Source organism: Cyclospora cayetanensis, unplaced genomic scaffold, assembly GCF_002999335.1.
Source record: "Cyclospora cayetanensis isolate NF1_C8 unplaced genomic scaffold, CcayRef3 CcayRef3_contig_124, whole genome shotgun sequence".
Classification (NCBI taxonomy): Eukaryota; Apicomplexa; class Conoidasida; order Eucoccidiorida; family Eimeriidae; genus Cyclospora; species Cyclospora cayetanensis.
The window spans coordinates 60,423-72,509 of record NW_020312064.1 but is presented as its reverse complement, the minus strand read 5'-3'; the positions used below and the strand labels follow the sequence as shown (position 1 = coordinate 72,509).

General features: G+C 49.3%; 2 protein-coding genes across 2 annotated transcripts; one reads left to right on the top strand and one right to left on the bottom strand.

Moving 5' to 3' along the window:
* Nucleotides 1-585: 585 nt before the first annotated feature.
* On the bottom strand, nt 586-7,300 carry LOC34619981. The gene is made up of 14 exons (XM_026336381.1): nt 6,922-7,300; nt 6,236-6,587; nt 6,056-6,146; nt 5,751-5,807; nt 5,264-5,365; nt 4,964-5,024; nt 4,606-4,772; nt 4,097-4,176; nt 3,855-3,923; nt 3,430-3,544; nt 2,593-2,670; nt 1,244-2,236; nt 843-1,013; nt 586-708 (listed from the first exon to the last, which is right to left on the bottom strand). Exons 1-14 carry the CDS (start codon nt 7,298-7,300, stop codon nt 586-588), a joined length of 2,838 nt encoding a protein of 945 aa, XP_026192166.1.
* Nucleotides 7,301-8,581: 1,281 nt separating this feature from the next.
* On the top strand, nt 8,582-11,991 carry LOC34619980 (cilia- and flagella-associated protein 73). Its single transcript, XM_026336380.1, has 7 exons — nt 8,582-8,710; nt 9,169-9,234; nt 9,685-9,918; nt 10,361-10,558; nt 10,775-10,992; nt 11,338-11,606; nt 11,822-11,991. The coding sequence occupies exons 1-7, from the start codon at nt 8,582-8,584 to the stop codon at nt 11,989-11,991; spliced, it is 1,284 nt and encodes a 427-aa protein (XP_026192165.1).
* Nucleotides 11,992-12,087: the final 96 nt, after the last annotated feature.

The window sequence follows — 12,087 nt, the reverse complement described above, 5'->3', positions numbered from 1 at the left end:
CAGCTTTGGCCGTCTCGACTTATCAGGCCTGCTCTACTGACCCCTCCGTACCCGGTCCTTCGCCACTGTTGCGCTCCTTCACGATGTCCAACGCATCTTAGTATCAAATACGTCTGGCTATAAATGAACCAGACAACTATACACATATATGCGTTTGCGTATATGCAGCCATATTTGTACAGACCCTTGCAAAGCTCTTTCCCACACATCGGTTGGGCAGTGGGCGCCTAACTACACTCGATCGTCCGGAGCTCAGATTCAGCATGTACAAACCACAGAGTGCAGCGAACGACGCGCATGCCCTTTGTACTTTCAAAAGGGTAGTCAACGCTAGAAAGGGTAGAAAACTGGCAGCAGAGGAAACACTGTGCTCCTCTCCCACCAAGCAAGGGGCCCAAGGAAGGCGGCAACCAGGAATCTCTGTAGTCAAACTGGCAGCAATAACTGTAAACACCTGGAAAGCTTGTCCCGCTTTGCTGCACCTGGGCAGGAGGAACGCCACTAGTGCCCCCCTTTTTTGCTTACGGGCATCGACATATCCTTAGCTGAGGGCCAAGAACCTAGGGTATAGAATCCAGAAGACCCTCACGACCCGCTGGCAACTTCCAGAAGATCGAATCCATCAATGCTCACTTTTATTTTGAGCAGCTGCTCCGTGTCTTTCAGTACCTTTTCAGTGGATCGGCCACTATCGTCCAAAGCCCATGGCTGCACAAACAAACCCTAGGCTCTTGAGCATAAAGTAGTCGTTGACAGCACGTTTAGTGAAGCAAGACACTGCGAAGTGCATGGGCTTGTGGTATAGGCGTTACAATTTAGGTTCAGCATGGGGGAGAACGGACCTGCTTGAGGAGGACTACCTCCTTATGCCACTTGTTCATTTTCCCCTCCACGATTTTCTGTTTAAATGCATCTGTTAAGCACTTGGCGTTACTCCCACCTTTACTGGAAAGGCTAGAAAGGGCATACTGCTGCTCCTGCGCCACTATGGCTGGCGGAAGATCTTCAACTCTCTGACGGACAGACACAGCGCCGAACGCACAACCCTAAAGCCCCTGTTAAAGGCATGGTTTAAGCGGCGCCCCCCAAGGATTGCGTGCGGTGCACGAGACCTTGTGTCTCTTGTTTACTATCAACTAATGCGTGTTGTGGCTTATTTCCTGGGGTTTTACTGGGCTTCGCTATACGGTCTAGAACACGTGTCCAGGAGTGCGGGCTTAAGGCTAGGAGTGGGGCAACGCACAACAGCGAGTGGTTTTGCTGCAGCTATTTGCATGCACAGTTGCTTCCCAAATCGCCGTAGGTGGCCCTCAAACTCTGCTTGGTCCTCCTGTTGCTTCTCCTGCCTGGAGTAGGAGAGGTGCAGCAGCACGGCAAGTGGGGCGACATTAGCTGCAACAGGTTGATGGCAATAAAAAGCCACAATCCCTGACCCCCTGAGGGCCTCACGCATGGCGACTCGCTTCACCACTACTGTCTCCCCCACCAGGCGAGATGTATACGCCAAGTCCGCCCCAACAGTTGCAGCTGCTTCCCCTTCCGCGTCGCTCGGCACACCCGCTGGGAACGAATAGCCAGTAGGGAGAGACAAGAGCTGCTGCAGCAGCTTTTGTTGCTGTGATGTTCTTGTACCTGCACCAGGTACACCAGCAGCTGCTGCTGCCTCCTTCGCGAAGCAGGCAGACATGCATGCCGCAGCGGCTGTCCGGCTCGCCGCTGCAGTAAAAACCTCACTACGGCTGACAAAGTCGGTCCTGCAGGCCACATGAACGGCAGCGATCCGTTCGATGCTTGCTGACGTGTCTAGTGCACCTCCTTCCGGGGCAGGTGTGAGTTTGGTTTCAATTCGGCACAGGGCGATAACGCCTTCCTTTTGCGTGTCGTCACCAGGCCTGACGCTACTAGCTGCAGCGGTCGCTGCTGCTACTGCTGCTGCTGCGTCTGCTGCGCCCTGGTGCCGCAGCCACTTAACTGCCATTGGCAGATCCCCGTTGCTATGTTGCAACGCCTTGAGACAACTGCCGTAGCCGGCAGCCGTTAGCTGCCGTAGTTTCTTCACTAAAGCCACGTCCACCTTGGATGCTGCTGTAGCTGCTGCATCTTCTCCTTCCGAACTGGCCGCGGGGACGGCTGCTGCTGCCGAGGGTGATGTACGATGAAGGAACGCGCTGCCGGCGGCACCGTTGTTGGTGCTACTGGTGCAGGTGAGAGTGCTAGCGTTGGGATGCGCAGACAGCTTAAATCCATGAGCAAAAGCGGGGCAGAACAGAGGCACCAGAATGAGGAAGCACCTTATGGATGCTCTTCTACAACCGCCAAAGCTAAACTTGGCGGGTGGCCCTGGCATGCAATGATAGTTCCTCGGGTGACCCATTTGGGGCCCCCATGCAGCAGATGGACCCACAAGTCTTGGTGGTAGTCGATGGTAGATTCAGGCTTCAGAGGTCAGTGCTATGATAACAACAGCGTAATGCTAATCCAGTAAGCCCCTTGTACTGCTGCAACATCGGAAGACCCTAAAGTAGAGAGGAAAGGCACTGACTGGATCTCAAAGTTTACTTTTTCCCGCTGTTTAGATTTTATGGTCCGTACTAGCTGTGACTGGCGGAGTGGAACCCCTGCAGAGAGGCTCCTGCACGGAGGACCCAAGGAGAAGGGGGGCCCTTCGTACTGCCACAGAAACAAAATGTAAACTCTATGCGAAAGAAAACACATACGGGGGAACAAAATCTGAATACCAATGTTGTGAGGCTATTGGAATTCAAAACCGGCATTAAATTGTATACGGATCAGCATTTCAGCCCTTCGCTCCGGAGACAACCAGGATCCCGTTTACAGCGCTTGTCCCTCAAACGGACGAACCAACCGGTCTACTAGCAGAAACGCTGCAATACCTACTCTAGTTCCAGATTCCTACACGCTGAACTACGCCGTGAAAGCCTTAACAGCATATGTTTTCCTTAAGGCTTAATCGAATGAATTGGTCTCTTCCTTCTGTGCCCACACTTGGTTCTACGACTTCAACGTGAATTTCGGCTGTGGGGTTTAAGCTCAAAGACTGCAGCTATCAGCGTCCGCTACGCAAAAATAAGGGGAATTAGAAGTAGATTGAACCTATTGTGTCCCCTAGGCGCCTAATTCTCTAAGCAACGGCCCCGGGAGTTTGTGGAGGTCCTTCGAAAGCCAGCATATCCCCAGTACAATGCACAACGTGCGGTGTCAGGTAAAAAAACATTGCACGCCCCCAAAATGAAAGATTCAGAGGGCCTGAAGGAGGGAAGGCACAGTACCGGAGGCTTGAGATTCGAATTTGCAGTTGATGCTGTCGTAGGAATCCCTTGGTCTAGTTATATCGTAAAGGAGGCATGCGGTGGCTGGACACAAGGCAAAAAACCAACTGTATAGCAGCGTCGATCTCATGGGGCTCGCTGTGGCCTTTTCTACGTCTGCAACATTGTTAAGTTGATCGCTATAAAACATTCCCAGGGCCTTGAGTGTATGCAACGGTTTACAGTTTGTCTTATGCCAGATAATCCATACCTTCCTGATAATGCATACACAAGCGTACGTCTTTGTGATTTAAAATTACCTGGAAAGAAATTCTAAAATTCTCTGGGCCACGGACTCGACAGCAACTGCATCGTCGGCGCTGTAGACGACAAAAGCAGAAACGGATCTGCCTGCGCTTTGAATACTCCAGTCCAATCAGGCTTTTCAGCTTCTATGTTAAGCCGGGTATATAAAATAGCAGAGCAACGACAATTTAGTGACGCTCTATGCTGGCTAGCAACGTGCTGCCCGAGTACCTCATACACTTGGGACAAGGAAAATGCTGGCTAAAGTCTATCACTCACCAAATAGTTGTAAATTTGTCAGGGAAGGCTTGTTGAACGAAGGGGATCCACCGCTTTATCTGTGCTAGACTGAAAGCAATCATTCCCAAATGTGAAGAAGCTTTTTACCTCATTCACCTATGTGTGCGTCTTCACATCAATACGGGAATTGAGGCTTTATTCCTGATATTGCTGCACAAGATACACTATGGGTTGAGGCCAGTTCTACAAATGGTACCGGTGAATCTAGAGTGCTTACTCACCGCATTTCAACTAGCCGCGCTGCGTCCTTCCTAGCCTCGTTTGCTCCACCGCAGGAATCTACGTTAGCCGTGTATGATGACTGCAGGCACACCACTGAAAGCCTAGCCTTCAGTGCATCGATGAACTCAGCTAGCCGCCTACATGGCTTCTCACCCAGCTAGGCATGTAGCTAAGTGTACACTGCTTCGGACATTCCTTGCGTCACCCGCTCGTTTATCTGTCGGCTTTTGCTCATCTCCACTCGCTTCACTAGCGTTCCCTGGGGGGAATCATACCCCGACAACAGCAAAAAACAGAGGCGAAGATAATGCCTGCGTTTTTGTCACTGAGTCTTCACCTTCCTCATCGTCCCACACCAGTAGCTGTTGCTGCACTGGCATTTTAGCATTTGGTATCAACTGCACTTCTGTAGTCCTAGTGCTGCTGCCTCACGTTACTAAATGAAATTCTTTAGATGTGGTGCTTAAGGAAAAAGTGAAGCCGCTTCTGCTGCTCTGGGACGGTTCACCTCAGGGACCTCTAGGAAAACAATGCCATCCGGTGCTATGCGATGCTGCCTCAGCAAGTCCACCTGCTGCGCTGTCTCAGGGAAGCCCTCCAGCACCCAGCCACGCCGTGCGCAGTCTGCAGCCTCTAATCTGTCAGCCACTAGTTGGCCCAACATTGGCTCGAAAGCTGTAGCGGGAACACCAAGCAACGCGAATAAGGAACTGAGTACCCTGGACAATAGATGCGCTGACTCTCGCAACGCACGTTAAATCAGACCACTCAAATTCCAGACACTTGCTTTTTGTGTGGTCGTTGCAATACTCCATACATAGCACTTTAGATTCAATGTGATTATTTTGTATACTTTAAAAGCCTACAAGACTCTAGTCCGGCCTCGAGTTCCATTAGAGCCTGTCTGCATGCCTCATCCTCATGGGCCTGCAAAAACGCTTGCTGCGGAGCTCATCCTCCTTAAACCACTCTCTGCTGTTGCTCTTGTATTGGATCTAGCTATGCAGACATTTCACATCCCCTTGCCCAGCGCCGGGTGTCTAAGCATAGCGTGGTAGCTCCTTTCAAAAGAAAAGCTCGAGACTGGGGCATGCTTTAGAAGTTTCCCCGTACGTCTTTCCAGATTAGACTGAAATTGGTGCAAGAAAACATGAGGAAAGATTTACTCGCTGCAGCAGCAATTTGCGGACGTCTACATGCACCACTCCAAAACGGTTGGAAATGAGGCGGCTCTGCGTGGACTTGCCGCTTCCAGAGCATCCAAGGATCTGCAACACACGAAACTTTAAAGAATATACATAATATCCAGTGCGTTTTACTACAGGGCGAAGTAAAGATCGATTTCGTTGCCTGCTCAGCCGGCACATAGAGCTCTAATGTGGACAAGCTCGAATGCCCACTGAGAGAAGCAGAATTAGAGACTTCCGGTAATATCCAACACTAGAGCTCGTTTCATTAGCACGCCTAGCCAATTAAATGCATCTGTGCACAGAGTAGCTGTGAGCATCCAAAATCAGATACACAAAGCAACGAGAGTCAATAGCAGCTGAAGCACAATGCTGCAGACAGGAAAGGAAACTCTTCAGATTGTTCCTAATACAGCGGCATACGGCAAGATGGGGAAGACAGTAGGAGACATCAGGGGCCACATACACAGAGCTTTGGGGGCAGCCGTCGAATCCAAGAGTCCCCTTCAATGCCGCATCGCGCCTGATGAAGCACACAGAATATTTCTGTGTCTACGAAAACCACTTACAGCCAGATATTAACCGCCTTCCTGCCCCAGTAGAGTAGCTCATGTGGAGCTTCACACCACACAGAACAACGCAACGTCTTTTTGGGGCCTATCTAAGAAACGGTAGCAAAGTCATCGCCTCTAACTTGCAAGCATAGACCACAACGCTATGCTTCGCAGACCATCCTCCTGAAACTTTGAAGCCCGAAAAATATGGATTCACCTTGAGTATGTCGAGCACCAACTCTTGACTGCTGTCGGCGGGGACAGTCTCTGCAAGAGGCCCTAAAACTTCTAGTACTCGCTCTGCATGGCTGAGACGTCAACATGGCATGCCTTTGAGACCTTAGTGTCTGGTGTGTTGCTTTATTTGAAGGTTTACGATAAGATGGTGGGGACTTACGCATATGCGCTCTGCAGACGCTCATCTGCCTCTCTTGTCAACTGAAGCCGCGCTCGCCTCTCTGATTCTGGAGTAGTGCTAATAAAAAATTGTGGCCCTTCCATGCTTCGGGCTGACTCTGTGCGTGCTGCTGCTGCGGCGGCAGCGGCAGCACGCACAGCAGCTTTGGCTCTCTGCTCTCCAGGTAGCAATAAGCAGCACCGTTCGGGGAACAGTCGTAGCTGCAACAGTGCTACAGCTTGTGTGCGGGTCCGCGGAAAGCCATCCAGAATCCAGCTGCTGTGGGCTGCGTGCTCCAGTTGCTGTTGCTCTAGTCGCTTCGTAATTAGGTCAATCACTAGCTCATCTCGCGCTGTCAAAATGTGAAGCAGCACTACAGTTTCATGCCTCTAGTAATCTGGAAGCCCCTCTATGTATTTATCTTAAAAGTACTGGACCTTGGCATAATTTGGACAAATACAGCTATATTTGCACTGTTTTGACTAAGGGGAAAAGTTAGAATTTGCATAACCATAATAGTGACTATTTGTTACCTAGCTTTACCCCTACTCCCGGACAGCACAGATAAATTATGGCCAAGCACTCTTAAGATAGATAAATAGTCATACATTACTGCGACGATGCAATTCTGCTTTTGTTTTTGAAACTACCACCGGCTCCTTTCGCTTGATTGTTGGTTGCCTTACCGAGGGTCTTAGAAGTAAGTGCCAGCGCAGCTTCTCCATTGGGGAACTTTTCTGCGTGCAACCTCAAGAGGTCTCCCGCAGAGACAAGGGGTAAGTCGCACATGTCCGCCAACCGTCGAGATAACTCCCGCCGCCCGCTGCCCGGCAGGCCCAGCATTACCAGCCGAAAAGGCGCCTCTTCTTTTTGGTGCGGCTGTTGCTGCTGTGCCTCCTGGCTTTCGAGCTGCTGCTGCTGCTTCAGGTGATCGATGAGGCACTGTAGAGGATCGTCTGGCTGCTGTATCACCAGCAGCCGTGCAAGGGACCGCATAAGATCTCTAATGCCGTGCCTTTCTGCATAGTCCTCGCATTTTTTGGTGAAAGCCGTTTGTGTCTCCATCTCCTCTGACTACGCACCACGCACGGCAGAGTCCCTTGATTAGCTCTCACTGCCTCCTGCTATCTAAACTTTCAGTGGTGCTTGTTCTCTCCCTGGCTCTCTCTCTCCACCCCAAAATATTCATTGCTTGGATTATTGCCCCCCTTTAATGGGACTATGTGAAGAAAGCCCTGGAAGCCCTGCTATGTGAGCTAACAAGTCAGGACGGCAAGTAACGACTCAGCCGAGGAAATTACAGCCTGCATACTAGAATTCGTTCCAGACTGGTCTCAGATACAAAAGGCTAAAGGCCAACAATTGTTCTTTTTCCTCTGTTGAGGCTGCGGCAGCACCCGCTCCACCAGGGGGCTTGCGTGGTCTCCTTCCGCTCCAGGGCGTTAGGGCCCTGCTTCCTCCACCGGGACCTGTATGAATTTCTTACTATTTAATTGCAATTAATTCGTCCTACTGAAGCTTGATATATGAACGGCGTTCTAGGTGCGTTTGTTCTTTCCTTTTGTCGACGAATTGGTCGTGCCCAATTCAGTCTCCCTCGAGGTCACCTTAGAGTGACCTTCGAAGAGAGCGCCTTTTTTCAGCCTTACACTATTTTTATCCTTCTGATTAAGTACCTTCGCTGTGTCATTTAAATGAATTCAGTAAGAACTACGTCTACCTTTACTCCTTGAGTTTGTGTCTGGCGCTGCCTATTTGTGGAAGTGAGTGGCTACAAACAAGAGCCAAACGCCTGGATCTCCTCACCGCTAGGGACTTAGGCCTGCATTAAAAGACAGAAAACCATTTCAAAAGGGAAAGCAAGGCATGAACAAAGACTTATACGGCGAGCAAGACTGCCCATTTTCTACTTCGGCTACGCAGTCCACTGCCCGACTCTATTCGCCGTTCTCCCCGGTAAATTTTGACAATCCAGCCCCTGTTTGTAAGTAGCACAGTAGCTTCACGGCTAGAACCTTCACTAGTCCTTTCAGTTAAAATTTTTCAGGCCACGCCACGGGCGGTAACCCTATCTCGTATACCACGGAGTCAGCAAAGAAATGCATACACTGCATAGAGAGATTAGTGGGTTCTTAACAAGAAGTGCTAAGTGCAGTGTTTTGGGCGCAGCACAATTAAAGCTGATCAAAATATCTTCAATGAATGCACTGTGCTCTACGGCCTCTGCAGTTTCTTGTGCTGCATGTTGTTCATTCTTCCAGAGGTGCACTTATTTCGCTCTGTTTTGCTTTCAGTTTTTGATATTCATGCTGCCTTGTCAGCGTCAAACATTAGGGCTTAGTATCAATGGCAGCCTCATCCCAGGAGGAGTCGGAGGGCAACAATGGCCTTTCGTTTCGAAGCGACAATTTACAGCAACTCCTCCTGTTGCAGACCCTCGGCTTGGAGAGTCCCTCAGATGATGCCAGACTGCTGGTTGGCAAGCTTTCTACCTAGCTACACAAAAAAATAAAATGTATTGTCACTATGTAGGGATATTTCGAAACCACATGCACTTTGACAGATGTAGGTAACAATCTCTATCCATGAATAAACCTGTAAAGGCACACCCAAATAAGGCCTACGACCATGTTAAGCAGAGCATGTATTTCCTTTCTTCTGCTTGACTAGCGGTGGCCGTGGCGTTGCATCTGTGTATCTCTATCGCTTATGATTTCCTGGGTTACCTTTTCTCTTCCCGCAACGAGAGCATCACGTCTTGCTTCCTCATATCCCTCGGTGTTCAATGCTGCCTACAGTTGAATTGCCTTAACCACTATTTCTATTCCTCAAGCCATCATGTTGCTCTCACTTGTGTGACCAGTGCTGCTTTGCTTTTTGGGTCCGAGTTTTATTCTGCTGTTACTGTAAATGGAATCCTTACTGCCACCCAGGATTTGCAACGCCAGCTCGACGACGTTTCTGCCGAACTGGATCTCAAGAAAAAGTCCTACGCCCAAGTGCGCTCAAGGAGGAAAACTGGGGCATTGCAACCCTGATGCTGAAATACTTCATTCTCACACCCTCCTCCTTTGCTTCTTACAGCTATTTCTGAAACACTGTTGTAGGTCGAAGAGTGTGATTTCTTTCTCTGTACTTGCTGCGCTTCTTTTTGGGTGGATCATTAAAAGGAAGCACCGTGCAGGGATAAGAGGCACTTAGGCCCATCATCCTACGCTACACATATCCTTCAGGCTGTACTCGAACATGCCTTTGCCATGCCGCTTTTTGAGCATGCAGTTGGCCTTTGCACTAATTATCGTGTACTACCGTAGAGGCAGATGCACACATTGAGAGCAAATTGCGGCCGTAGGTCCCATTTCTTTACTTATCAAAGAGTTGCACTAGCTGTGTTCCAGCGATTTATGCTCTAATCATCCCGCACTTATACTTGGGGCTTTTCTTCTCAGGTGGCTGAGAAAGCGCGGCAGCGAGATGCCGAGCTGCAAAAGCGGCAGGCACAGCTCAAGGCACAGCTACAAAGGTTTCAAAAATTCATATACACCAACGAAGAAAAGACCACGCGGGCCAACCGCAGGGCATCAAACGAGAGAGAGACTAGCCAAATCAAGGAAAAAGAAATAGCCACATTGAAGAGACAATTATCTGTAGATGAAATTGCCTGCGCCGCGATGGAATCACAAGCTCAAGATCGTATGTCCTTTTACGGGGTAGATACGACACCAGCTGGGCATTATGGGTACTACGCCAAAGAAATCAAAGTCTACGAATCATGGCGTCGGGTGGAAAACTTGCAAAAGCAAATTCATTTTAATGTCCTGTGGTTAGAACGCGTGGCTTCAGAAGTGCAGCCTGTGTGCTAAGATAAACGGCGTAGTGTATTTCGAGAACACTACTAACTTTCGAATAGTGCTAAGCAGCAGCTCATGCTGCACTAATGATATCATCCAGTGTCACCTACTACCCCCGGTTTGAAGAAAAGCCAAGAGTTGTTGGTTTTTGCGCTGTTTAGTGAGAGTATTATGTGTATTTTTGCCTGCTTGAGAAATCATGTTTCGCTTTGCATCTGTGTTCGTTCATTTCACCTGCTTGGTGCTTGCTCATATGCTGGCGTGTTCAGTAAAGAAATTTCACGATTACCTGAACACCGTATCTAAAGCGAGTTCAGAGTTTCTGTCCGTCAGAGATATCATTGCGCGGTTTGAAGTCCTCTCCTCAGTGCATTCCAACCTCCTACAAAGCAATGAAAAGACCATCAGCCAGATGGATATCCTCCGGCAACAACTACAAGATTATAAATGCACGCAAGCTGCTAAGATCCTTGTTCGTCTATCTTGAATGTGTTCGTTTTTGTCATAGCAGAGGATGCAGCGCACTTACTGACAGCTAGGCCTGCATTAGTGGTGCCTTCAAGGCACGCTGTGCTCTTTCCTTCGAAGCCAACAATAAAAGCCAGTGCAGCGGAGCCAACTCTGTGTAGAGCTAGACCGGGAAGGATCACTGTTTTCTAAACCTGGATGTCTGTTGGAACTGTCTCAGGAAGCCAGTAACAAAGTTGCTGTGTATCAGCGTGAACTTGAGGCGCTTGAGAAAGAGATGGCTGCACTCTCTGCAAAGGCTGAGGAAGCAAGCAGGGACTCCTTTAACACATCTCTTCAGCTTGAGAAAGTCCTCCTCGCTGTCGAAAACATGTTCGCCACCTGTACTACCGCTAGGCCAAGCCTTCAACACGGGCGTACTGCTTGGGAAAAGCAACGGTCAGGTTACAATGGGCACAGCCAAAAGGCGATTCTCATTCGTACAGGGACATGCTTAAATGACTACTTGTATAGCTAGCGATTATTATTGACGGACCTGCTTACTTTGGCATTGGAGGCCGCGAAAATGAAACTACTGCTAGCACTCAAGAACCCCTTTTACCCACCTGTTTGCATAAATGGTTCACCCAGTTCACTCCAGCCATGAATACACCATCTGTAATCACAAGCATGAAGAGTGCAGCGAAACGAGTACACCACTCGCAAAAAGTATACCGGTAGAGATAAAATTAAAAAAAGCCTAGTGGTGGCCTTAATCTGTTGTTCTTGGATTGGTTCGACCAGTAGAGACATCGCGGCTGAGACAGGGAGCCACGAGGCGAAGGAACATATGGGGAGCAAGCGTCACAAGCTGAAGCAGGAAAAGACCGAGATCGAAACAACAGAAAAGTTGCAGCTGCAGCGGCGCTGCCGTTACTCACTGGAGCTCCTAGCTGCCATTCGTTCATTCATTACGGACTTCAGAGAAATCGAAGAGCAGCTAAACAGAGGAGAAAAGAAGAAGCAGAAGTCAAACAGAACGGTCAATATGGCTGTTGACAAGTCGGATGAGGGTACGGATACTTATCTTGCATCGCAGGCCTCATAAAGCTGAAACTCACTCAAGGGATGAAGGGAGCCGTATCCGTTCCTCCCTTTGCAGAGGTAACCATGCAATATAAACAGTTTCCCTTTCTTCTAGCCCACCTCATAGCTTGCCCACCTGATGGTTTCACAGCTGCCAGGTTCTGCATATCTTGTGTTACTTGATTTGTTCTTACTCATGAAGATGAAGTGGAGTTTGTGGCTACGCGACTGCTGGCGAGCCTCCGTGCGGAGACCACCAGCGCCAATGCTGATATCACCCGAAAGACCGCTTCCAGGAAGTTCACAGAGGAGAATAGTGGAACCCAACAATCCATGTACAATAATGGAGGAAAGGAACAAAGTCAACAGTAACAAAAGCAACACCTAAAAGCAGGTACCAACGCCAAGAAGAGTAGAATCATCGATTTAAACAACAAAATCCAAGCTGATTCCGGGTTTCAGGCTGTG

Bases quoted from the DNA above. Each gene is read 5' to 3' on its own strand.
- LOC34619981 (XM_026336381.1), bottom strand. From the start codon at position 7,300: ATGGAGACACAAACGGCTTTCACCAAAAAATGCGAGGACTATGCAGAA. The intron at 5,025-5,263 runs GTAAATCTTTCC...GCGTTTTTGCAG, and splicing joins GCAAATTGCTGCTGCAGCGA to GCCCATGAGGATGAGGCATG. The intron at 4,773-4,963 runs GTAGGCTTTTAA...TTCCCGCTACAG, and splicing joins CGAGGCCGGACTAGAGTCTT to CTTTCGAGCCAATGTTGGGC.
- LOC34619980 (XM_026336380.1), top strand. From the start codon at position 8,582: ATGGCAGCCTCATCCCAGGAGGAGTCGGAGGGCAACAATGGCCTTTCG. The intron at 8,711-9,168 runs GTTGGCAAGCTT...ACTGCCACCCAG, and splicing joins CAGATGATGCCAGACTGCTG to GATTTGCAACGCCAGCTCGA. The intron at 10,993-11,337 runs GTCAGGTTACAA...TGGTTCGACCAG, and splicing joins ACTGCTTGGGAAAAGCAACG to TAGAGACATCGCGGCTGAGA.